Source organism: Cynocephalus volans, chromosome 3 (assembly GCF_027409185.1).
Source record: "Cynocephalus volans isolate mCynVol1 chromosome 3, mCynVol1.pri, whole genome shotgun sequence".
NCBI lineage: Eukaryota > Metazoa > Chordata > Mammalia > Dermoptera > Cynocephalidae > Cynocephalus > Cynocephalus volans.
In genome coordinates, this window is record NC_084462.1 from 170,369,502 (window position 1) to 170,395,171 (window position 25,670).

General features: G+C 36.5%; 1 protein-coding gene across 7 annotated transcripts in view; it reads right to left on the reverse strand.

Annotated features, from left to right (window-relative positions):
• The window catches only part of TTC7B (tetratricopeptide repeat domain 7B), a 267,108-nt gene that overhangs the window by 177,602 nt on the left and 63,836 nt on the right, over positions 1 to 25,670 (reverse strand). For 6 of the 7 annotated variants that reach the window (XM_063088953.1, XM_063088950.1, XM_063088949.1 and 3 more), the window contains one exon: positions 13,050 to 13,180. In XM_063088953.1, the coding sequence (XP_062945023.1) occupies positions 13,050 to 13,180 (131 nt within the window). Of the gene's footprint in view, positions 1 to 6,029; positions 6,079 to 13,049; positions 13,181 to 25,670 lie in introns of those variants that run through there. The other variant, XM_063088955.1, reaches the window with a different exon arrangement.

The window sequence follows — 25,670 nt, forward strand, 5'->3', positions numbered from 1 at the left end:
ATAGTTAACATTTATTGAACAACAATCCAGATATCTGTGTATATATATGTACAAAGCAGAAAAAGAAAAAAACATTTTACAAAAAAAAAATCATGTTTTACTCATATGTTAGTTTTAAATTTAAACAATTACATTTAATTTAGTTAAATGTAATAGAAGAAACTAAAGTGTAACCAAAGTAATCAATTTCAGAAAAATGTTTTTCCCACATAGTTGATACAAGTTCTCTCTAAAGTGAAAAATGTCATATTTATTATGTTTGTATATACATATGTGTGTGCGTATCTCCTGCTCAAGCCATTTGCCATGTGATACCCTGCGTCACTGTAGAGTCACCACCCAAGTACAAGGTCCTCAACAGATGTGCCCCCTGGACGGAAGACTTCTCAGCCTCCTAAACTATAAGAAATAAATTTTATTTCTTTACACATTACCCAGTTTCAGGAATTCTGTCATAAGCAACAGAAACAAACTAATACAAAATATACAATACACAAAGAGTTAAAGTAGATCATTATTTTTACCTACATATTTCAACTTCATATAATAGCTACTGATATTATAATATCTACATGATACAGAAATTAACATATTCATACTATTTTCTACTTTGCCTTCTCCTTCAGCCCTCCATTTTCACCATATTACTATTTTTACATATCAGCCTCCCACTTTCATTATATTACTATTTTTATATTGTCATATACTAGTGTATACATATGTATGTCACATATATATATATACATATGTGTATGTATGTGTGCGTGTGTGTGTATATATATAGTTATGGTTTTGTTTTCTTCTTCAGGAATACTAACTGTGTGCACTGTCTTGATTACTGAAGATTTGTAGTAAGTTTTGAGGCAAGGAAGTATGAATCCTTCAGCTTTTTTCTCCTATTTCAAGATTGGCTGTTCTGGGTCCCTTGAATTTCCATACCAATTTTTGAATCAGCTTGCCAATATCTGCAAAAAGGTAGTTCATATTTCTGTAGGAATCAAGGTGAATTTATAGATCAATTGGGGGAATATTGCCATTTTAACAAATTAAGTCTTTTGATCCATGAACATGGGATATCTTTCCATTTATTTAGGTCTTCTTTAATTTCCTATAACAATGTTTTGCACTTCCTTTGTTAAATCTGATGCTATTATGAGTGGAATTTAATTTTTATTAATTTTCTTTTTGGATTATTCATTGCTAGTGTTTAAAAATACAAGTAATTTTTATTCATTGATTTTATATCCTCTAATCTTGCTAAACTTGCTTATTAGTTCTAATAGTTCTGTGTGTGTGGATTCCTTAGAATTTTCTACATACAAGATTATGTCATCTGCAAATAGAGTTTCACTACTCTATTTCTAATTGGGATGTCCTTTATTTTTTCTTGCCTAACTGCCACTGGTCAGAATGCCTAGTACAATATTGAATAGAAGTGGTGAGAGCAGAAATCCTTATCTTGTTCCTGATCTTAGGGGGAAGGCATCCAGTCTTTCACCATTAAAGATGTAGTTAGATGTGGGCTGGGGAAATTCCCTTCTATTTCTAGTGTGTTGAGTGCTTTTTATTGTAAAAGGTTATCAGATTTTGTCAAATGCTTCGCTGCATCTATTGAGATGAACATGTGGTTTCTGTCCTTTATTATACTAATGTGTTGTATCACATCAATTGATTTTCAGGTATTAAATCAACCTTTCATTCCCAAAATGAGTGTCTCTTGGTCATGGTGTATGATCCTTTCCATATAAGTGCCCCTTGATTTATGACAGGGTTATGTCCTGATGAACCCATCATAAATTCAAAATATCATAAGTCAAAAATGCATTTAATACACCTAACCTACTGAACATCATAGTTAGCTTAGCCTACCTTAAATGGGCTCAGAACACTTACATTAGTTTACAGTTGGAGAATTTTTAAAATAGATATAGGGATATCAAGTTATCTATTCCATCTTGAAAACTTTGGAAGTTAGTGTCTTTCACAGAATTTGTCTATTTTCTATAAGTGATCAAATTTATTGACATAAAGTGGGTCATAATTTTACCTTGCAGCCTTTCAATGTCTGTGGGTTATAGCAGTATCTTCCCTTTAATTCTGGGGATTGGTAGTTTTTGCCTTATTTCATTTATTCTTGTTCAATCTTGTTAGAGGTTTATAATCTTACTGATCTTTTCAAAGAATCAGTTTTTTGTTACTGATTTTCCCTACTGTTTATCTGTTTTCTAATTCACTGATTTCTGGTCTTATCTTTATTATTTCCTTTCTTCTGCTTGCTTTGGTTTAAATTTGTTATTTTTCTAGTTTCTTGAGTTGGAAGCTTAGATCATTGATTTGAAATGTTTCTTCCTTTCTAATTTAGCATTTGGTGTTATGAATTTTTCTGTAAATTTTGTTTTATACATTTTAAAGTTCTATTACTAGGTACACACACTTTTAGGATTATAATGTCTTGTTGATGAGTTGACTCCTTCCATTATGTAACATCTCCCTTTGTCTTCCATAATATTCCTTGTTCCTAAGTCTACTTTCTCATGTAATACTTTTGCTATAATAGAAATTCTAGCTTTCTTTTTATCATTTGCATGATATATACTTTTACTATTTACCTACTTATATATTAATATTTGAAATGATTTTCTTGTACATAGTTAGGTCTCGCTTTTCTGTCCAACCTTAAAATCTCTGCCTTTTAATTGGGGTCTTTAGACCATTTACATTTAATGCTTTATTTTTAAAAATTATTATTGACATGTTTGGAACTATCTTGCTAGTTGTTTTTTATTGTCTCATCTGTTCTTTGTTCCTTTTTTCCTTCTTATTCTGCTTCCTTTTGAATTGCTGACTCCATTTAATTTCCACAATTGGCTGGTCAATTATGGCTCTTTTCTTCTCTCTCTCATTTTTTCATAGTTGCTCTAGATTTACAATATACATCTTTAGCTTATCATAATCTACCTTCAAGTAATATTACACTAGGTCATACAGAGTATAAATACCCTGTAATAGTATACTTCCATTTCCTCCCCCATCCTTTGTGCTATTTTCATCACCTATATGTTACAAATCCCACGATACATTGTTGCTATTTTTGGTTTAAGCAGTCAATTATCTTTTAAAAAAATTAAAAATAAAAAGGTACTTTTTATTGACTCTTATTACAACTATTTATTATGATCTTCATTTCATTGTGTTGATCTATATTTTCTTCTGCTTGAGAATTTTCTTAACATGTCTTGTCAAGCAGATATGTTGCCAGTGAATCCTCTCAACTTTTTGTTCTAAAAAAAACTTGACTTTGTCTATTTTTGAAAAATGTTTTCAATTTTTCTTCCAGTACTTTAAAGGTGCCACTCCAATGTTTTCTGGCTGGTACAGCTTCTGATGATAAGTCTGCTATCACTCTTACCTTTATTCCTCTGTATTTAAGGTTTCTTCTTTTTTATGGCTTTGTTCAAGATTTTTTTCTTTGGTTTTCAAGAATTTGACTATGATGTGTCTAAGTGTATGTTTGTTTTTATATTTCTTGGTGTTCTCTGGGTGTCTTGTACATATAGTTTTGCTGTGTTTCAGTAATTTTGAATTCTTTTCAGCCATTTTTTCTTCAAATATTTCTTCTGTCCCTGTTTCTCTCTCTTCTCCTTTTGGGACTCCAAAGACATGTATAATATTTTCCCACATCTATTGGATACTGCAATCCTTTTTTCCCCCCACTCTTTTTTTTTTTCATTCTTGTGTTTCTGTTTGGATAACTTTTATTAACCCATGTTCAACATGAAGATACTTTTCTTAACCATGTTCAGTCTGCCAATAAGCTCATTGAAAAAGTTCTTTATCTCTTATATCGTGTTTTGTTACTTCCAACATTCTATTAGATTTTTTAATAGTTTCCACCTCTGCTGAAATTCCTATCTGTTCATGCATGTTGTATATTTTTCCTACAATATCCTTTAAAATACTAATTATGGTTATTTTAAAGTCCCTGTCTGATCATTCCAACACCTGGGTCATTTCTGGGTTTGGTTTCGTTGATTGCTTTATCTCTTTACAGTGGTTTGTTTACTCATGTGAGGTGAGGTGAGGTCTGTGTGTGTGTGTGTCTCATTCTTTAAATTTTAATATTGAACACTGTGTATAAGAAAAAACAGCTTAATAATATACACACTCCAAAATGGGCACCCTTCTTCCATCAGGCCATAAGTGTAGAAGATTGAGTCAATCTAGTTAGTAGTTGAGCTGGGGTTTGGTTTTGTTGCTTCTATAGTTATCTTTGGTGTATCACAGACTTCAAATTCCTCCAGCAGTGGGCTAACTCATGCTTATTCTGGGGTTTGGGATGCCAGAATGTTTTTCTCAGTATTTCTGCTTCAGTCTCAGTTTTCAACACAGTCCCCCCGTGTTTGTGCTACATAGCAAGTCTCTCTCCATGTTCATGCCCCTTTTCCAGCAGTATTCTGCCATTACTTGTTACTTGGTGCTGTGTTGGTTATGCAGCTGGTTGTGGGAGGGAAATTTCCTGGTTATCCTGGTCCAGCCTCAGTCTGAGGCCAGGTCTGTACACCTGGATCTCAGGGATAGGGCTCATCCTCAAGGACCTCTTATGAGGTATCTCTCTCCTAGCCCTTGGCATGACTTCCTGGGACAAGAGCCACCAAACTTCCACCCACAGGAAACTTTTGAGCATGATTATACTTCTAAGAATCTGGGTTCAGTCAAAACTGAACTCTCTATTATCACCCCATCTTAATAAACAGCATTGTCATCTAAATGCCTGCCCAAGTCAGACACTAGGGAGTGAGCCCTGGCACCCACTCTCCTCTCACAACTAATCTATTACCATGTCCCTTATAACCATTTCTCAAATATGTCTGCCTATACATTTCTACTATCATTACATCATCTAAGCTACCATCACTTCCTGTTATATTTCTATAGTAGCCTCCTAAATGAAGTCCCCATGTCCTCTCTTGCTTCCCTACTTTCCTTCCACTCTCCACAAGCAGCCTGAATAATTTTTTTTATAACACAATCTGAATCATATGCTCTTTCACATCTCTCAGATATCAGCTTGATTGTTACTTCCTCTGAAGGGCCTTCCCTAACCAACCAAAATAAAGTAGGCCTATCCCTGGTATTCCCTCTTACACCATCCTTTTCTATTTCTTCATTGCACAATCAATGTATTTTTTCCTTAGTTACTAGCTGTCTCCCGCCACTGTTATACAAATCCCATAAAGCCTGGGGCTATGCATATTTTACTTACTAATATACATACCCAGTGTCTACCACAGTGTCTGTGCAGAGTAAGCAGCCAACATATGTAATAAATGAGTGAATAAATAAATTTTCAAGGTCAATCACCAATGCAGGAAAAAGGCAACAAGAAAGTAACCCACTGTGTATTAGGTACTATGTGGGTACATAGGCTATTTCATTTATTATCCCACAAGAACCCACTGAGATACACACTATTGTCCTCTCTTTACTGAAGGGGAAACTGAGGCTCTGGTCCACTGAGTGAGTTGTCCAAATCTTACGGCTAGCCAACATTAGACCTGGTACTGAAACTCAGGTCCACTTGACTCCACAACTCAGCTCTTTCTCCCTTGTCTCATCAGTCTGTATTTGCTTGCAGATCAAAGTCCAAAACATAAGTGGTCAGGGATGCCAGGATGAGACTTTAGGTTATAAGTGGGAAGAATGGGAAAGAAGCAAGGAGGCAGAGGGAATAACAGAGCTCAGGGTTTACTCTGAAGTCTAAGCATCTTAAATTTAATCCCTTCCTTACAAAGAGCCTCCAACACTTAAGCCTGGGCAGAAGCATTGTTTGGCAGTACTGAAGCCACTGACTTGTTCTGTGGATAAATACTTCTCTGTGAGAAGACTGCCAACAAGTATCCTTAACAAGCGCAGCCTGCTGTGGCAAAAGCATACACCCAATGACTGAGGAAGCATGCTAGCATGAGGGAAGAGGCCAAATATTTTGGTCAAAAGACCCAGGTTCAAGACCTGGCTCTATCATTCCTCACCATTTTGGACTCAAGACAACTTCTCTGATCTCGCAGATCTTCGCTGTCCTCATCTATATAACAGAAATAATAATATCAACAAAAAAAAAAAAAAAAAAAAAAGGGCCGAGCCCATGGCGCACTCGGGAGAGTGCGGTGCTGGGAGCGCGGCGACGCTCCCGCCGCGGGTTCGGATCCTATATAGGAATGGCCGGTGTGCTCACTGGCTGAGTGCCGGTCATGAAAAGGACAAAAAAAAAAAAAAAGAAAAGAAAAGAAAAGAAATAATAATATCTACCTCATATGGTTAGTTTGAATTGCAAATGAGAAACTTAATGAGCATATAAATATTATAATCCTTAATGGAGATACATTGAAGAGTTACCTTCATATGATCAAAATAAGGATATTTACCATCACCTTTATTTCTTAACATTATTTTAGAAATTCTGGCAATAAGGTATAAGAGAGATATAAGATGGAAAATATTAGAAAGGAAAAAATAACAATAACAAAAATCATTCATGTGCTATAGATTTGTATTCTTAGAAAAATGAAAAGAATCAACCGTATTTCTATAAAAGTGTTCAGTATCATGGCCAATAATCTTATATTGCTATCCTTGGCAGCTTTCAAGATTCTGTTCAGGTGTCATCTCTTCCAGGAGCTGTCCCTAAACTCCCACACTGGTCCAACACCTTCTTCTGGGCTCGCAGAGCTCTCTGAATACAAAAGCACTCCCCATACTGGTTATGGAGCTGTGTCCTCATGAAATGGTAAGTTTCCTTAGGACATGCTCTGTGGCTTATTCATTCTAGTGCACCTGGTGTCAAGCAGTGTCCAGAACATAGAAGGCACTCAATAAATGTTTGTATAAGTAAATTTTAAAAGTATAAACATTCTCATATGTGAAAATATAATGAAAAAAATCATACTAATCACAAAGCAATAAAAATGGAAAAGACCTGGGAATAAAACAAACCTACTGAAATCTGTAATATAAAAAGTCTTCGCAAAATGGGAAAAGTGTCATAGATGAGTGAAGAATAAATATGAGTGTCCAAATCAATGCATGGAATTAGTAGAAATTCAAATCCTAACAGGATTTTTCTTGAACTTAACAAAATTATTCTAAAATTCATCTGGAAGTATAAAGGGAAAAGAACAAAGGATACTCTGAAAAGTAAAAATTACTACTTCTTCAGATGTTAAAACCCATCATAAAAAAGAACTTGTTAAACAGTGTCATATTGGTGCGATACAACAAAATGGGAAAGCCAGAAATTACTGTAGTATTTAAATTTTTATTGAATGACTAAAAATATATGACAAAAAATATGAAAGGGAAAAGATCATTTTAAAGTGGCACTGACATTTGGAAAAATTAATTTAGAGTCATCTCTAATATCGTATACCAAAATAAATCCCAAGCAGATTTGGATTTATAGGTTTGTTTTTTTTAAGATATGGAAAAATGGTTGAAAACTTTTCAAATCCTAGCGGGGGTTTATCCCAACATTCAAGCTTTAAAGACAATAAAATAAAACATAATAAAGAAGATAATCAGGTTCGACTATATACAGATTCAAAATCTGTGGGCTTACCAGCATTATTTTTTTTAATACATAAGAGTGTATACAAAAAAATTATAAGCAACTTAAAAATAGGAAATTACCGATTGGGAAAATATTCAGAGCAAATATGACAAAGGGTTAACATATTTATGATTCAGTTTATTCAAATTGTAAGAAAAGCACTGCTTCCGAAAAGTAGACACTAAGTATAAGCAGACAAAAAAAAGAATATAACAAAGTTACACATAAAGTTACCACATGACCTAGCAATTCCACTCCTAGGAATATACCCAAGAAAAATGAAAGCATTTCTATACACAAGAACTTGTATACAAATATTTATAGCAGCATTATTCCTAACAGCCAAAAAAGTGAAAGCAACCCAAATGTCTATCAATTGGCAAATAGATAAACACAACATATTTACATCCATATAATGGAAAATTATTTAGCAATAAGAAGAAATGAAGTACTGACACATTCTACAACATGGATGAATCTCAAGAACATTATGCTAAGCCAGAGAAGGCAGTCATAAAAGATCACATATTGTATGAGTCAATGAGTATTTATATGAAATGTCCAGAATATGCAAACCTATAGAAACAGAAAGTAGATTAGCAGTTGCCTAGAGCTTGGGAGATTGAACACAAATAGGAAGTGACTGCTAATGAGTACAGGATTTCTTTTTGGGGTAATGAAAACGTTCAGGCGTTAAATATTGGTGATGGTTACACAATTCTATGAATATATTAAAGACCACTGAATTGTACAATTTAAATAGATAAATTGTATGGTATGTGAATTATATCTCAAAAACGCTGTTACTTAAGAAAAGAAAAATATATATATACAACTAGAAAGCAAATATATGGAAAAAATATCAACTTCACTGATAACCAAAAATATGCAAACTTGTAAGGTGGCATTTTCACCTAACAAATCAGCAAAATAGCTTTTAAATACCAACCCTGTCCAGATTGCAAAGCAACCACTACTCTCCTGTACTTCCAAAGGTAGAGGACATTAGTATAACCTGTAGAAAGCAATTAAAGGACTGGAATGGGGAACGGAAGGAAGAATCTGCCTTCTCTTTATAATCTCACATTTTAAAGCCAAAAGTACAGCCACTTAGACCTCTGGAGTCACACCCTGCCTTTCTCAGCAGCATCGAGTGCTTTTCCTAGGACACCTGGTTTGAATTCAAGACACACAGTAACTTTAATCTAACCCAGTTCTGGATCCTACACCTCAGCTAGGTCACTGCAAGTTCTTCTTTTAGCAAGGACATAAACTCAAGGCATGACCATGCTGCCCAGTGAACAAGTCCTTGATGAACAGGGGAAATCTGGGTTGGGCACTGTAATATTTGGGACCTGATATTTCTTCTCAAAACTTTAGCACTAAAAAAGCCAATAAAAATTTTCAGATGTCCCATAATTTAGCATTCACTTCTTTTCTAAAATAGGGTGTAAAGAAATGAACTGTCAGCAGAAGGTGAAGTTCCACTCTGGCACTACTCCTGCTCAAGAAAGCCATAACCAGCTGATTGGCTGATGCGTGCAAAGGACAGAAACAGGATGATTTCATTTACCAAAAGCAGGGTTCATATTATGATATCCAAGGATGAAGTCATCTTTATTCCTATCTCTGCACCACTAAAATCTCCTTGCAGGGCAGATAACTTTATTTACTGCTGGCATAATGCCACCATCTGAAGATAAACTAATCAAGGTCATCCTATGTCATTTCTAATTCTATCTCCTCTAATTTAATTTATCTGATTAAATTATTCTATATGCACAATTTTAGAAGTATCTTTTATTCCCCTCAGAAAGCAAACTATCAGAGAAGACTATTAGTAGATGTTTCTGTAACCCTAATAAAACAAGGACAACACTAAACAAATATTTAATGCACACAGCTTTCATTTAGTCACATTTTCTTTGGTCCTGCCTCCACATTTGGAAGAAGGGGGAGAATAACACATGGAAAGCTCCTAGCATACTCCCTGGGACAGGCTGGTGCCCAGTAAATGCTGGTTTTTGCCCTATGAAATTAGACAAGCCAGGCAGAATGGAAATAGAAAGCTGAAGCACACAGAAATAACGATTTGATCAACATCAAACAATCAGGAGTGAACACAAATATAGAACCCAGATAGAGGGTCTCCAAGCAAAACGTTGCCCTATTAGCTTCAGCACAAGAAGGAAAACCAAAGGTTCCTGAAAAAATTGCTCCATAAACATTCCCCTAAAAATGCCTTAACATTTTTAATGAAAGAGTATGTTTTCAACAGTCCAGATTTTTATCTAAGTATCTGAAACCTTCTGTGGTTAGGGAAGATTCCCCAGTCAGGTGACACAGGAACAGAAAATGACAACAAAGCTGACATTCACTGTGTGCTAAAATAACAAGGTACTGGTAAGTACATGAGTTAACCCATTTTATCCTCACAATAGCCTTATGGCAATTATTATTGCTGCTTCATAGATGAGGATCCTGAGGCACAGAGAGGTTGAGCAACTTAGCCAAAGTCCCACAAGCTAAGAGGTGGCAAGGCCAGGATTCCAACACCAGTGGGTCACTTTACTGCAGTGCTCTGCTGCCTCTCACAACTTAGATTAGCAGCCGAGGAGAAGCCAAGGTCAGCCCCCTTTCTGAAGAGTCACTGCCCTTCGGGAAACAAACAACTCTAGCATCACTGAACATACCCACCCTCGGAGACGCTCAGAGAATGGCACTGCCGCAGAAACGTGATTTGGTGGTTCCAGGTTATGAAAAAACATTTTTCATGACACTCACAACTGTCTTCAAAAGTTCTCCCCAAATTTTATTCTTGCTAGTGAATGAAGAGCCAATACTAATAAATAAAATGCCCAAAGGTCCTAGCAAACAGAAGTTTGTTCACCATAGAACAGCTGGGAAGTGAGGGGGAAACCACTGCGCAGCTGCCTCTGCCCAGCAGAACAGATATAGGAGCAGTACATGGGATTTCCTACTTCACAGGGCCGGTCAGGAAGCAAAGCACTATTTGCCTAGGCTTGCCCAAGACTTTTAGTTCTTTCAGATTCCATTTCCCTAACATTTCTGTTTTTAATTTAGCAAAATTTTTATTAAATCAAAATTAAGTTTTAAAATTAAGCTCAAAATTTTAAAAAAGAAAAAGGCCAATCAGATATCGTCGGCATAGCACACAATTAATTATCTTGCCACATAAAAACCCTTGAACTTCCACCAAGGCCATGAATAACTTAAGAAAAGTCATTTCCCTCCTGGACTTCTATCAACAGATAATTTCTTCAGTACCTACTACAGTCAAAACAGATGTTAGGTTCATCCAGTCTCTCTCATTGCTAATACCCCAGAGCTTGCTGAAATATGGGGAGGCCCAAAGTGGTTTCCCATAAAGGAAAACTCATACTAAAAAATCAAAACCAGAAATTTGAAAGTCATCTACATACATGAGATTTAACCCCAGACTGAAGAAGTTGCTTCCCCATGCCACCTGGTCAAATACTGTTTGAGCACTTTCTGTAAGTAAAGTTGTGGGGAAACGACACGGCTCTGTGTTTGTTTGCAGTGGCCTGGGAGAATGAACTGAATGAGCCTGGACTAGGTGTCAGGAGGCTGAGTTCTAGAACCAGCTTTGACCTAACTTCTTGAGTGTCCTTGGGCTCTCGCTTCCTAGACCTCAATTTTCTTGAAATCTAACATCCTATGATCACCATTTTCCCAAGATCAAAAAAAATTTTTTCTTTACAATATTCTCTGATTGTGTGAGTCACCCTGATGGTCTGGCTAAGGAACCCAACAGTGAATGGGTGGTTATGAATGAATACAACGGAAAGTATATCCAGATCTGCCAATTCCTACATCATTAAGGCCACACAGAACAGCTCCAAAATGACAGGTCTGGACAACAGTTGAAGAGTAAGCTACAAAATAAGGGCCCCTCAATGGCCATGGATGTGTGGTCAACAAAAACAGCTCCACTGAGATAAGCAGACTTCTCCACTGCCAAGCACTGGCCATCAGGAGGCAGCGCAGTGGAAGCAACGTGGACTCTGAAAGTGGCCCGCATAATCATTTCTCTAAAGATCATATCATAAATTCTGAATACCAAAAAATAATTCCTTTCTCTTAGCAACCTTCTGACAAAACAACATTTTGGCAAGACAGCCAAATACCTTCCTGAATTCCCAGACATCAGGAGCCATGACTTATAATCCATTTTGGTCAAGGCCAGGTCAAAGGTTTCCCCATCATTCTGTCCACCTCTTCTTCTGTGGTTCTCTCTCTACTCCCCCTGCCTCCTAAAAGGCAATTCTGGTCCTTATTACACACAGCAACACACTACAAAATGATTTGTGAAAAAAATAACTTCCAGTCTGTACATCTATAAAATAACAAAAGCTAGCAAGACTTCGGTAGTCCCTCTCTATTCTAATCCTTTTTCAAACAGAGAGCCCAGAAAATTGATGGAAGATAAGACGTCTGATCATTTTCAAAGTCTCACAGGATTTCTAATCATTTCAAACCATCTCACAGGCTGCATCTCTGGGTTTGAAGGTATTAATATCAGCGTCCAGCCTGGGTTAGAACTCCAGGAAGTTCTACTAGCAGCAGAGACTGTTAGGAGCTACTGCTATTAATATAAATAAGTAACATTTATAAAGAATCCAATATGTTCCTGAATCTGGGCTAAGTACCTTTATTCACATGACCTTATATAACTCCCACAAGAATTCCATGAAGTATGCTCTTTTTAGAGATGTGAAAATAGAGGCTAAGAGGTGAAGGAACTTAGGAAAAAGCAGAACCAAAAGACAAGGATCCATCTAAACAGACAAGCTGCCCACACCACCCAGGCCCCATCCAGCCTTCAACCTCCTCTGCCTGAGGGTTTGAGCTCAGGGCCTCACTGGTTCTCTGCTCAGAAGGCCGTCTTGTCAGCTGCTGGTTGCCATTCCTATACCATAGGCAAACCACTGACTGCTGGAAGAAGACCATCCCAGATGATCTCAGGGGATCATCCAAGTATCTCCAAGCTCCAAGCAGGTCAGTTGAAATCCCCAGCAGACCTCTGCCATCAGGGTAAAGTCTCCCAAACGTCAGGTGAACAAATGTTGGCATAGAGTCCACACAAGTACAAATTAAACTCAACCCATTTTACTTAAGAAATGGGACCGATTACCCAGCTTCAGTGTGCTTAGGGTATTAACAGAGGCATACTGTCATTTCGCACCCAAAGCGTGTTAAAATGCTTCACAAACTTTGAACCGTATATTTTCACCAGGTACCATAGTCACTACCATGGTCTCCTTAGCATTAAGGAATATAACTAAAGCTCTGCACCTGGAGGCAGACAAATTAAAGACTTCCCAGAGGTTGACTACAGTTGTCTACAATCTGATCTGGAAAAAAAAACAAAATCAGCTAGAACAAACGCATGGTCCTCACTTACCTTTTCTATCTCTTGGAGGTACAGCAGTGCAATATCCCCTGCTTTCTCGTAACAGGTGATGACATCCTGTTCCCGGTCCACATGAAGATTACTGGTAGAAGATGAAACCGGCAGCTTTTCTAAACAAAGTCCTAAAGAAAATCAAACACAAAAAAACTGGTTAAGTTGTTTCTCATGGGGCTTACATTTTAAATATTGCTCTAAAGAACCAGAAAATGGTCCCAGGATATCCCAAGCTATCAGAAAAACAGATTCTCACTCTCTGTCCTTTCTCTTTAAGGACAAAATGAAACATCAAAATAGAACACCAAAAGGAATATCCATAAATTACAGAAGAAAGAGGACACCAAATATACAGAAAGATCCATTTGACCATAATATTCAGGTTGAGAACTTGACCAGGTACTTCACCATGACCTTATTCAGACTAAGAGCATAATGGTTAACTTTACATGTCAATTTAACTGGGCTACGGGGTCCCCAGACATTTGGTTAAACAATATTCTGGGTGTGTCTATGAGGTTATTTCTGGATGAGAATAACATTTGAATTGGCAGACAGAGTAAAGCAGACTGCCCTCCCTAATGTGGGTGGTCCTCATCTGATCAATAAAGACCTGAATAGAACAAAAAGGTTCAGTAAGAGGGAACTCCTCGTGCCAGATGGCATAGAGCTGGGATATTGGTCTTTTGCTGCCTTTGGACTTGAACTGAAACATCGGCTCTTCTTAGGCCTGGAGCCTACCAGCTTTTGGACTGGAACTTATACCATCAGTGCTCCTGGACCTCCAGCTTGCTGCCTGCAGATTTTATCTCCTATTGGTTCTGTTTCTCTAAAGATCCCTGACTAATACAGAGATACTCTCATTCAAATATGTCCCAATGTGCATAAAGAATTTTTAAAAATAAGCTGGCTTAGAACACAATACTAGCTTTCTTTACTACTCTAAAACATACACTTAACCAAGTAAACAAAAAAAATTTTTTTAATGCTATCAGGATTCCTAGTTACTAGGAAAATCCATCACTTAGGCCAACTCTCAGCCTTAGAGTTTTGGAGTAACAATAACATACAGACCATCTCTCAGTTCTGGGCTACAAAAACACCCAGAACTTTGCATTGTGGGCATTTCTTTGGAGACAGAGAAGACACTCTTTACCATGAAAGGCTGAAAAAATAACAGTGCTGAGAGGAGCAGCTGTTGCTTGAACCAAGCACCAATTTTTGCCCTTGACCTGGGTAACCAGCCTGGAGCAAGTCAGACTTAGGGTCTTTACCCACAAATGGAGGCAGAGAGAGGGGACACTGTGGCAAGGGTCTCCAGTGTCTCCTTACACAACAGGGCTTCTGCTGCATCAAGTGCCCTGTGATATATGTACACACAGCATGCACGTTCCAATCCATTTAAAAGTGTGAAAGAAAGTTTCATAATGACAGAAATAGGGTCTGGCATTGGAAGAAGCCACAGAGATTCCCTGACCAAACCAGTCATTTTATAGATGAAGACACTGAGATCTGTGATGGTAAAGAAAGTTACCTGCCCAAAAATCTGACTGTCAGTTAATGGCACAACAGGGCCAAACCCAGGTCTTTGGCCTCCCGACCAACACTCCTCATGTTTGTTGCTGATTTTCAGAGTGGACACCACTACAGAGAGGGGATCAGACACACATCAGAAAATAACACAGAACCTCATGTGTGTAATTTTGATAATAACTTCAAAGTCCCTCCAGGATGTAGAAAGCCACAGGAGACGGTTATACTGCACATGAAAGAGGAGACACCACTTCTATCTATTCACAGGGAACCAACAACTGAAGACAGTGTGCCTGGGAGCTCAGAGGTTACCACTTTGTCACAGAAGGTGTGGCTCAGACAAAAATTTTGTTTTGTTTTTTAACAGCTTTATTGAGGCAAAATTGGCCTATAATAAACCACATGTTTGTGTAATGTTTCATGATGATAGATTTCTATGTTTTCGTTTTTTTATTAAATAAATTCCACAGTTTACGTCATGGTTTACTCTTTCTTTGTGTTATACATCCTATAGGTTTTGACAAATCCACAATATCATGTGTCCACCATTACAATATCACACAAAATAGATTCACCACCCTAAAAATATCCTGTGCTCCACCTATTTATCCCTACCCCCCTGTCAACCACTAATCTTCCTACTGTAGAGTTTGCCTTTTCCAGAATGTCGTTCAGTTGGAATCACACACTAAATAGCCTTTCTAGATTGGTTTCTTTCTCTTAGCAATGTTCATTTAAGGTCCCTCCATGTCTTTTGGGGCATGATATCTCCTTTCTTTTTGTCACTAAGTAATAATCCATTTATCCATTCATCTATCTGAGGGTATCTTGATTGCTTCCAAGTTTTGACAACGGTGACTAAAGTTGTTATAAACATTCATGTGCAGGATTTTGTGTGGACCTAAGTTTTCAACTCAATTTGGTAAATACCAAGAAGTTTAATTGCTGGTGCATATGATAAGAGTATGTTTAGTTTTACAAGAAATAGTTAAATAAATATTTTTATTTATAAATAGCTTTGTAAAATAATATATTTAATTTTGTAGGAAACTGCCAAACTGTCTTCCAAAGTGGCTGCACCATTTTGCATTCCTACCAGCAATGAACGAGAGATCCTGTTGCTCCACATCCTCGTCAGAATTTGGTGTTGCTGGTTTTTGGGATTTTGGCCATTCTAATAGGTGTATAGTGGTATCTCATTGTTGTTTTAATTTGCAGTTCCCTAATGACATATGATGTGAGCATCTCTTCTTATGCTTATTAGCCACCTGTATACCTTCTTTGGTGAAGTGTCTGGTCAGATTTTTAGCCCTTTTTCAATTGGGTTGTTTTTGTAATGTGGAGTTTTAAGAGTTCATTGTACATTTCAGATAAAGCCCTTTATCAGATATCTATTTTACAAATATTTTCTCTTTTCATTCTCTTAACAGTAACTTTCACAGAGCATTTTAATTTTAATTAATTCCAACTTATCAATTTTTTCTTTCATGGAGCATGCTTTTGGTGCTGTATCTAAACCTCATTGCCAAACCCAAGGTCACCCAGATTTTCTCCTATATTATCTTCTAGAAGTTTTATAGTTTTGCTTTTTACATTTAGGTCTATGATCAACTTTGCATTAATATTTATGAAAGGTATATGGTCAGTGTTTAGATTTTTTTTTTAATATGGAGGTCCAGTTGTTCCAGCAGTATTTGTAGAGACAATCCTACTATCCTTTCTCCATTGAGTTGCCTTTGCTCCTTTGTCAAAGATCAGTTGACTCTAGTGGAATAAGTCTCTTTCTAGGCTCTCTACTCTGTTCCAATGATCTATTTACCTCTTCTTTTGCCAATACTATGCTGTCCTGATTACCGTATACTGATTTTTAATAGCTTTATGAGTTATAGTTTACATGCCATAAAACGTCCCGATTATATGTGTGCAATCAACAATTTTAATAAATTCACGGAGTTGTACAACCATCACAATTTTAGAACATGTCTATCATCCCCAAATGATCCTTTATGCCCAAATGAAGTCAATCCCTATTCCCACCCCCAGCCTCAGGCAACCACTAATCTGCTTTCTTTCTCTACAGATTTACTGTTTCTGAGCATTTTGTGTAAATAGAATCATATAATATGTGGTCTTTTGTGTTTATCTTCTTTCACTTTGCTTAATATCTTCAAGGTTCATCCATGCTATAGCATGTAACAGTGCTCCATTTCTTTTTATTGCTATATGGACAGACTGCATTTTTATCTATCCATTTACCAGTTATGGATATTTGGGTTGTTTCCACTCTTTGGCTATTATTGCAGCTATAAATAATCCTGGATAATTTTTTTGTGTGCACATTTGCTTTTGATTCTCATGGGTAGATACCTAGGAGTAAAATTGTTAGAATAGTCAGTAAATTTATTTTTAACTTTTAAAGAAATTGCCAAACTGTTTTCCAAAGCAACTGCATCTTTTACATTCCCACAAGCAATGTATAAGGGTTACAGTTTCTCCACATACTCACCAACTCTTGTTACTGTCTGACTTTTTTATTATAGCCATCCTAGTGGGTATGCAGTGGTAACCTACTGCGGTTTTTATTTGCATTTCCAAAATGACTAAACAGACCATATTTTCATGTGCTTATTTGCTAATGGATAGCAATGTTTTCTTTGATGAAGTGTCTATTAAAATCTTTATACTCATTTTTATTGGGTTGTTTGTTTTTTATTGAGTTTTGAGAGTTCTTTATATATTCTAGATACAAGTCTTCATACATATGATTTGTAAATATTTCCTGTTTGTTTTTTCATTATATTAATGTCTTTTGAAGATCAGAAATTTTAAATTGTGATGAAGTCTAATTTATCAATGTTTTCTTTCATGGATTGTGCTCTTGGTTTTGTATCTAAGAAATCTTGTCCTAACCCAAGGCTACAATGGTCATCTCCTATGTATTCTTCCAGAACCGTTGCAGTTTTAGGTTTTACATCTAGGTCTATGATCCATTTTAACATAACTTTTGTATATGTTGCAAGGTACAGATTGAAGTCTACTTTTTTGGAAATAGATAGCCAACTGTTCCAGTACCACTTATTGAAGATTTTCTTTTTTGCACTAAATTCTCTTGGTACTTTTGTAAAAAATCAGATGAACATAAACATGAGGGTCTATTTCTGGACTCTCTATTCTGTTATAATGACCTATTTGTCTATATTTATTCCAATATCACCCTGTTTTGAGTACTGTATTTTTGTAAGTTTTAAAGACAGTGTTAGTCCTCCAACTTTACTTATTTTTCAGTTTTTTGTCTATTCTCAGTCTTTACATTGCCACATAAAATCTGCTTGTCAATTTCTACAAAAAAGTCACTGGGATTTTGATTGGGATTATGTTGAATTTACAGGTTAATTTGAGTAGAATAGTATTAATTAACAATATTGAGTTTTCCAACCAACGAACACAGTATGTCTCTTCATTTATGCAGGTCTTCCTTAACATCTCTTGGCAACAGTTTGTAGTTTTCAGTGTACAGGGCTTATTAACCTTTTCCCAGGCTTACCCTTAAGTATTTCATATCTATTATACTATCGTAAATGTTATTGTTTTCATTTCAATTTCCTTTTGTTCATTGCTACTATATAGAAATAAAATGTTTGTTAATATTGGTCCTGTATTTTGTAACCTTCCTAATTTGCTTATTAGTTCTACTATTGTTTTTGTAGAGCCTACAAGAATTTCTACATAGACAATCATGTTTGCAAATATAATTTACTTCCTCCTTTCCTATCTGGGTGTCTTTTATTTCTATTTTTTGCCTTATTGTACTGTCAAGAATCTCCACTACAATGTTGAATAAAAGTGGCGAGAGCAGATATCCTTATCTTATTACTGGTCTTAGGAAGAAAATATTCAGTCTTTCAACATTAAGTTTGACGGTAACTAGTTTTTCACAGGTGCCCTTTATCAGGTTGAAGAAGGTCCCTTCTACACCAATTTTGCTGAGAGCATATATCAAAAATAACTGTTGGATTTTCTCAAATCCTTTTTCCACATCCATTGAGATGATCACATAGCTTTTTCACTTTTAGTTTTTCAGTGTGGTGAATTACACTGATGGATTTTCAAATGTTAAACCAACCATCCTTTCCTGGCATAAACCTCACTTGGTCATGATGAATTATCCTTTGTTGCATTTTTATATTTGACTTATTAAAATTTGGTTTAGAATTCTTCTCACCTGTGTTCATGAGGAATATTTATCTGTAGTTTCCTTATAATGTTGGTATCTGGTTTTGGTATGGGGTAAATGATAACCTTATAAAATGACTTGAGAAGTATTCCTTCCCCTTCAATTTTCTGGGACAGTTTGTATAGAATTGGTATTATTTTGTCCTTAAATGTTTGGCAGAATTCACAACTAAAGCCATCTGGACTTTTTCTTTGTGGGAAGCTTTTCAACAACAAATTCAATTTCTTTGATATAGGCTTATTCAGATTATCTCTTTCTTCATGAGTGAACGTTGTTAGTTCATATCTTTCAAGTGGTTTGTCCATTTCTTTTTAGTTGTTAAATTTATTGGTATAGAGTTGTTCATTATATTCCATAATCCTTTATTTAATACCTGTAGAATTTCTAGTAGATGGCACCTTTCTCATTCTTGATTTTGGCAATTTATGTCCTCTTTATTTCCTGATCAATCTGACTAGAGGTTTATCAGTTTTATTGAAATTTGCAATAAAAATCTTTTGATTTCACTTACTTTCATTTCATTGGTTTTTCTCTATTGTTTTATGTTTTCTAATTCTTTTATTTCCATGCTGACCTTTATTTTTTCCTTTCTTTCCTAATATAGGCATTTAGTGTTACACATTTCTCAGTACTGCATTAAAAGCATCTACAAATTTTGATATGTTGTTTTTATTTTCATTCAGTTTATAATATTTTCTAATTTAACTTCTAATTTCTTCTTTAGAAGTGTGTTATTTAGCTTCCAAATATTTGGAGATTTTCCAAAGATCTTTCTGTTACTGATTTCTAAATTAATTCCATCATGGTCTGTACAGTAAAGAGCTGACTCTGCAGACTTGGGATGTTCAAACTATGTAAATTCCAAAGAAAGGACTGGTTCTTACCAGCTTCTGAAAGATCTAAGCCCTTGGAATATTGTACCTGATAGGAGTGTGTTTGTATATCTGGGGCCTTGAGCCACACCAGACAGTTTATGCTACCAATGTGATTTATGGTGGAGGACTGAAGCCATGCTATATCAGTTTGATCTCCGAAGGAGAGGTAGAGTGAGTAATTAAGGTCAGTCACATGGATGCTCCACACCTGTGTGACTGACCTCCAATAATATTTCTGGACACCAAGGTGACTCTGGTGAGTTTCCTTGATTGGCAATACTGCATAAGTGTTGTCATACATCATTGCTGGGAGAATTAAACATTGTCCACAGGACTCCTTTGGAAGAAGACCACTGGAAGCTTGAGCCTGGTCTCTCCTGAATTCTGCCCTATGTGCCTTTTGCCTTTACTGATTTTAATTTGTACACTTTCACTGAAATAAACTGTAAACATGAATATAATGGCTTTTTCTGAGTTACAGGAGTCTTCCTAGTGAATCAATAAACTGAGCATGGTCTGCGGGACCTCTGACACAGGTCAGAGAACATACCTGAACTCTTCTAATTTTGTTGGAATTTGTTTCTGACCCAGAATATGGTCAATCTTGGTAAATTTTACACTTGAAAAAAATGTTTATTCTTCTGTTGTTGTGTAAAATGTCATATAAATGTCAATTAGGTCAAGTTGGTAGATTGGGCTGTTCCAAGGCTTCCATATTTTTACTGATCATTTGTCTACTTGTCTTAACATTTATTGAAACAGGAGTATTTAAGTCTCCAAGAGTTACTGTGCATTTGCCCAGTTCTCCTTGAAATTCTATCAGTTTTTGCTTCATATATTTTAAAACTCTGTTATCAGGTACATAAACTTTTTAAACTGTTATATCCTTTTGATGTATTGACCTCTTTGCTCTGAAATCCACTTTCTCTGATATTAATATAGCTATTCCAGCTTTCATTTGATTAGTGTTAGAATGGTATATTTTTTTCACCTTTTAAAAGTGTGTTTCTTGTAAGCAACATATAGTTGAGTCTTGCTTATTTTGTAGTCTGACAATCTCTACCTTTTAATTAGGGTATTTAAACCATTTACATCTAATGTAATTTTTATACAGTTAAGTTTAAATATACTACTTTGCTATTCGTTTTTTGTTTGTCTCATTTGTTCTGTTTCCTTTTTTCCTCTTTTTTGTCTTCTATTTGATTATTTTTTAAGTTTTATTTTATTTGTTGGCTTATTAGCTAAAATTCTTTTTTTTTTTGTTAGTTAAAACTCTTTGTTTGTTTGTTATCAGCTAAAACTTATTGTTCTGTTATGTCAGGCAGAAAATTCCAAGGGCTTAAATATTATCTTTCAGGAGCTGGTAAGTGGTTGTCTTAGTGTTTAACTTGTCATAGTCAACTTCAAATTATATTATAAAACTCCACATATCGTAAGACCTTTACAATTCCACTTCTCCCTTTCCATCTTTTTTTCTCTTACTGCATACATTATACTTTTACACAGGTTATAAACCCCACCCTACATGATTATTATTTTTGTTTAAATCATCAATTATCTTTTAAAGACATTCAGATCATAAGGAAAAACTCTTATATATTCACCAGTGTAGTTATGATTTCCAGTGCTTTTCGTTCCTCTGTGTAGATTCATATTTACTCCCAGTATCTTCTTCCTTCTGCCTAAAGGAATTCTGTTAACATTTCTTGCAGTATAGTTCTGCTGCTGCTCATTTCTTTCAGCTACTATATGCCTGAAATATGCTTTATTTGGCCTTCATTTTAAAGAAATATTTTCACTGAGCATAGAATTTGAGGTTGACAGTTTTCTTTTTCCCCCTCTATTATTCTAAAGGTGTTGCTCCACTGTATTCTCACTTGCATCGTTTCTGACAATAAAGCTGCTGTCAACCCTTATGTTTGTTTGTTTGTTTCTATGTAAAGCCTTTTTTTCCTACCTGTTTTTAAGATTTTCCCTTAATCACTGCTTGTGAACAATTTGGATTATGAAGTGCTTGGGCTTCATTGAGTTTCCTGGAACTGAGGGTTCATAGTTTTTGTAAAGTTTGAAAAATGTCCAGCCATTATTTCTTCAAAAATGTTTATGTCATCCTCCTCCCTCCTAAGGTAACTCTAATTACACACATATTAGGCCACTTGAGGTTGTTATATGGTTCACTCATGTTTTTTTCACTTCAGAAAAAAAAAAAAACTTTTTTCCTCTGTTTCATTTTGGAGAAGTTCTATTGCTATGTCTTCAAGTTCACTAATCTTTTCTTCAGCAATACCTAATCTGCAACTAATTACATCCAGTGTATTTCATCTCAGACACTGTAGTTCTCATCTCTAGATATTTGATTTGGGCCTATTTTTATCTTCCTCATCTCTACTAAGCTTTCTGAACATAAGGAATACAGTTTTAACAACTCTTCTAATGTCCCTCCAGTGATAGGTGCTATATATTCATTCTCTTTCCATTTAGAGCCAAAGTTGTTTATGCAATTGTTTAAAAAAAAAAATCACAAAGTAGCTTCTCCCCAGTGTGAACTCTGTTATAACCTCTTGACATTTTCTTTGGAGGAGAATATGAGATAAACCGAAACTGAACAAATTCACCATTTGGCAGAACTGCTCCAGAACTACTGAAAAGCAAGCACTTGATTCGAGATTCCTAAATGTGCTTTAAGTGCTCACTTGTTCAAAATTAAAACCACCAGAAAATAAAAATAAGCTATAAATTGTTTCATAATCTGCCCTCTGCTTGTATGAGAAGCAACCAAACAATGTTGTTATCAGGGATTTAATATAAAGAAAGCTAATTCCTCAGAGTATGTCAAAAGGTCAGGAAAAATTGAGTCAATTCTTTGGCACTTCGTACCACTGCAGGTTGAACTCTGACCACTAAAGCTCATGAAGATGACTAAGGCCCTCGGAGACCTGCCAAGCCCAGTGAATCAAAGAAAGGTCAAATCCAGTTCAACACAAGTTGACTATCATCTATATTTTACTGAGTTTGAAAATATTTGAACCAGTCATCTGGGACTGCAATCCATGGTCATGCATGGCTGGTAAGAATATTCAAACCAGCTATACAACTCAATCCTCCACTGTGAGGAGGGATTGGTGTTTTCTGTGGGTTCATGTTCTAATTATTTAGGCAGGTATGTGGATACCCATGGTCTGGGCTGGCAAATGGATTCCTAGCAACAAGTCCATTCTTGGGCAGGAGGCCCTTTATAGTATTAAATTAATTAATTATTATTCCATTCCTTCTCCCAAATGCTACGGCATTCATTCCATGAACCACTGGGCACACATCAGAACAATGGCAGAGTCTTAACTTACCAGTGAATTTGTGCCTATGCAGCTTAGTTCCAGAACATTAGTTCTCCATCAAATGCTGCTTACAAGCCCTCTGGACTGGTCTATAAATTTTCAAGAGTCTTGGACCATATCAACATTGCCTGAGAAGCAGAGTCATCAGGTCACAGGCCAAATTAGCTTCCATTAAAATGTCAGGTGATGCCTTGCCAATTTGTAAAGCTATCATTGATAATGTTTTTAGTTATTCTCTTTTTTCCAGGGAAATACATGACAAAAAAAAAGGGAAAAACAGACTTGATAAATAGCTGGTGGAATAGCAATGCTTAATGAATATCTCATAAGATCTGCATCTCCAAAGTCAAAGCTGCATACAAAAAGAGTGGAAATTAAGTGTTTTTTGACCAATCAAGGCTGGCTTTAAAGCATGGGTTATAATAGTGGCTGACCATGTTGCATGATTTGAAGAATGCTGAATAGCCATACAACCCAAAATTTATTTCCCTGCCACAGGAGAGAATTCCAACAAATAGACTCACTTCTGAAAGGTCCTTTCTATGAAAGGTATCACATTTTAAATAAATTAATGATGATAAAATCATTTCGATTACACTTGACTGCTTTCAAAGCTCTTCCATGTGCATTAGCCTGTTTAGTCCTATTCAATAGTTACTATCCTCCTCCCAATGTAGTTGAACAAGCAACAGAGACTCAGAAAAGTTAAGTGACTTGCCCAAGGTCTGTGTAGCAGTCAGAAGTGAAAATTATAAGGGAGCCATGAGCTGGGACCAATGCATCCTGCCCTAGGTAAGTGCTAAGGAAAGCAACAAGGACTACCAAGTCTGTGCAGGGTGCAGTGTTCAAGGCAAAGGTGCTATACAGAAGCCAGTAGAACAGTGGGACATCACAGGTGGGAGGCAATGCTGGGGAAGCAGGCTGAGGACTCTCTATACTTTTAAAAGCTTGAACATGCTCAGCTCTGAATGTGAGATCCCTCAGCAAGGAACCTTATCTGGGTACCTAAGACTAAACAGTTTCAATACTAATAAGGTATTGATAAATAAGCATTTATCAAAGCTCTGCTCAGAACCCAGCACTGGGCCTGGGGTTTGACAAGCACCACTTCTAATCCACACAGCCACCCTGCAAGGAAAGTGTTAACAGCACCTTATAGATAAGATTGCACTTAGAGCTCCACAGCTAGTAAATGATAAAGCCAGGTTTTGGCCCCTGGTCTATCTGACTGCAAAGCTCTGTTCCAATATCCTGTCCTACTGAGTTGCTGACAGCAGCCTATTCAGTGTCAGATAACGGCAATGACAATAAAAATGAGTTTCAAATTGTAAATTCGCAGAAATCAAAGTCCAGAGACTTAGGGTAATGATTTTTCTTACCCACCAAGAGGTAACGTCACTCTAGGCAATTCCCTGGATGCCTGGTCCTCCTATTCTTTGTGTCATGAAGGGCTGAACTACTGAAATACCACCTTGAGCTGTGTAACTCTAAAAGACTAACAGCCAAAACAAATATTTTGATTTTTTTAAAGAGCAGTGAAACGAACAGGAAATTAATTTCTTATAAAGTTATGCAATGAAATAAAAGGCTATAAAATATAATGGTATGAACTATGTACTACAGCACTAGGCACTGTTTCCTCATTTATCTTAACCACATCTCTGAAAGCCAGGTACACGCTGATGCTTTGCTGTAACATGACCCACAGGGGAGTTTCTAACTGCAAGTACCAGAAAAACTTTATAATAATATCATGTCTCTGATAACCCAGCCCTGTGGTATGAACTTCAAAGGCAGTAAGACAATTTCCAGGGATCTCAATTTCCAAGGCTGAAAAGGAACTCAGGAAAAGAGATTCAAGATACACAAAGCAAAGCCCTGGCAAAGGCAGCCCCGGGTTGCTTGTCTTGTTCTCACCTCTAGAACGGCCGGGTTCCCACAGGTGTCAGATATAGTCAGCTCAGTGGGAGGACAAGCCCCTGTGCAGGGTGTAGAGAGGAGGACATGCCAATGAAAACCACCAAATGCTGGCAGAAGGGGGGAAGCTGGCCTCGATCTCCTATGAAATCCCTGCCAATCCAGAGTTTCTATGATTTTTAGTCACGATTGGTCCCCTTCTGGTGCTTTCACGAATTGCTGTTTCCCTTGACACACACACACACACACATTTCACGAATTGCTGTTTCCCTACACACACACACACACACACACACACACACACACACACACACACACCCCTCATAAAAGAAGATGCCAGGCCCTGGATTAGACAACATACACCTGCTACGGCAGATGAGCTTTCAATGTCCCTTCCAGCTCTATAATTCTGTGAGCAAATGAGATGCTAATTCAACCTGAAATGCTCACTAAATGAGAGTTTTCAATTTGAGTTTATGCTCCTTGTTTTTATTTAATAATCATATAACAGTAATAACAAAGACATGTATTGAGTACTAGCCACATGCCAGACACTGTTCTCTGAGTTCGATTTGATTTATCTAACTCTCACAAGAACCCTACAGAGAGAAGATTTACTATCATCCCCATATTAGAGATGAGAGAACTGGGGCTCCGAGCTGTTAAGTGACTCACCCAAGATTACACAACTAATAAGTGGCGGAGCTAGGATTCCAACCCAGAC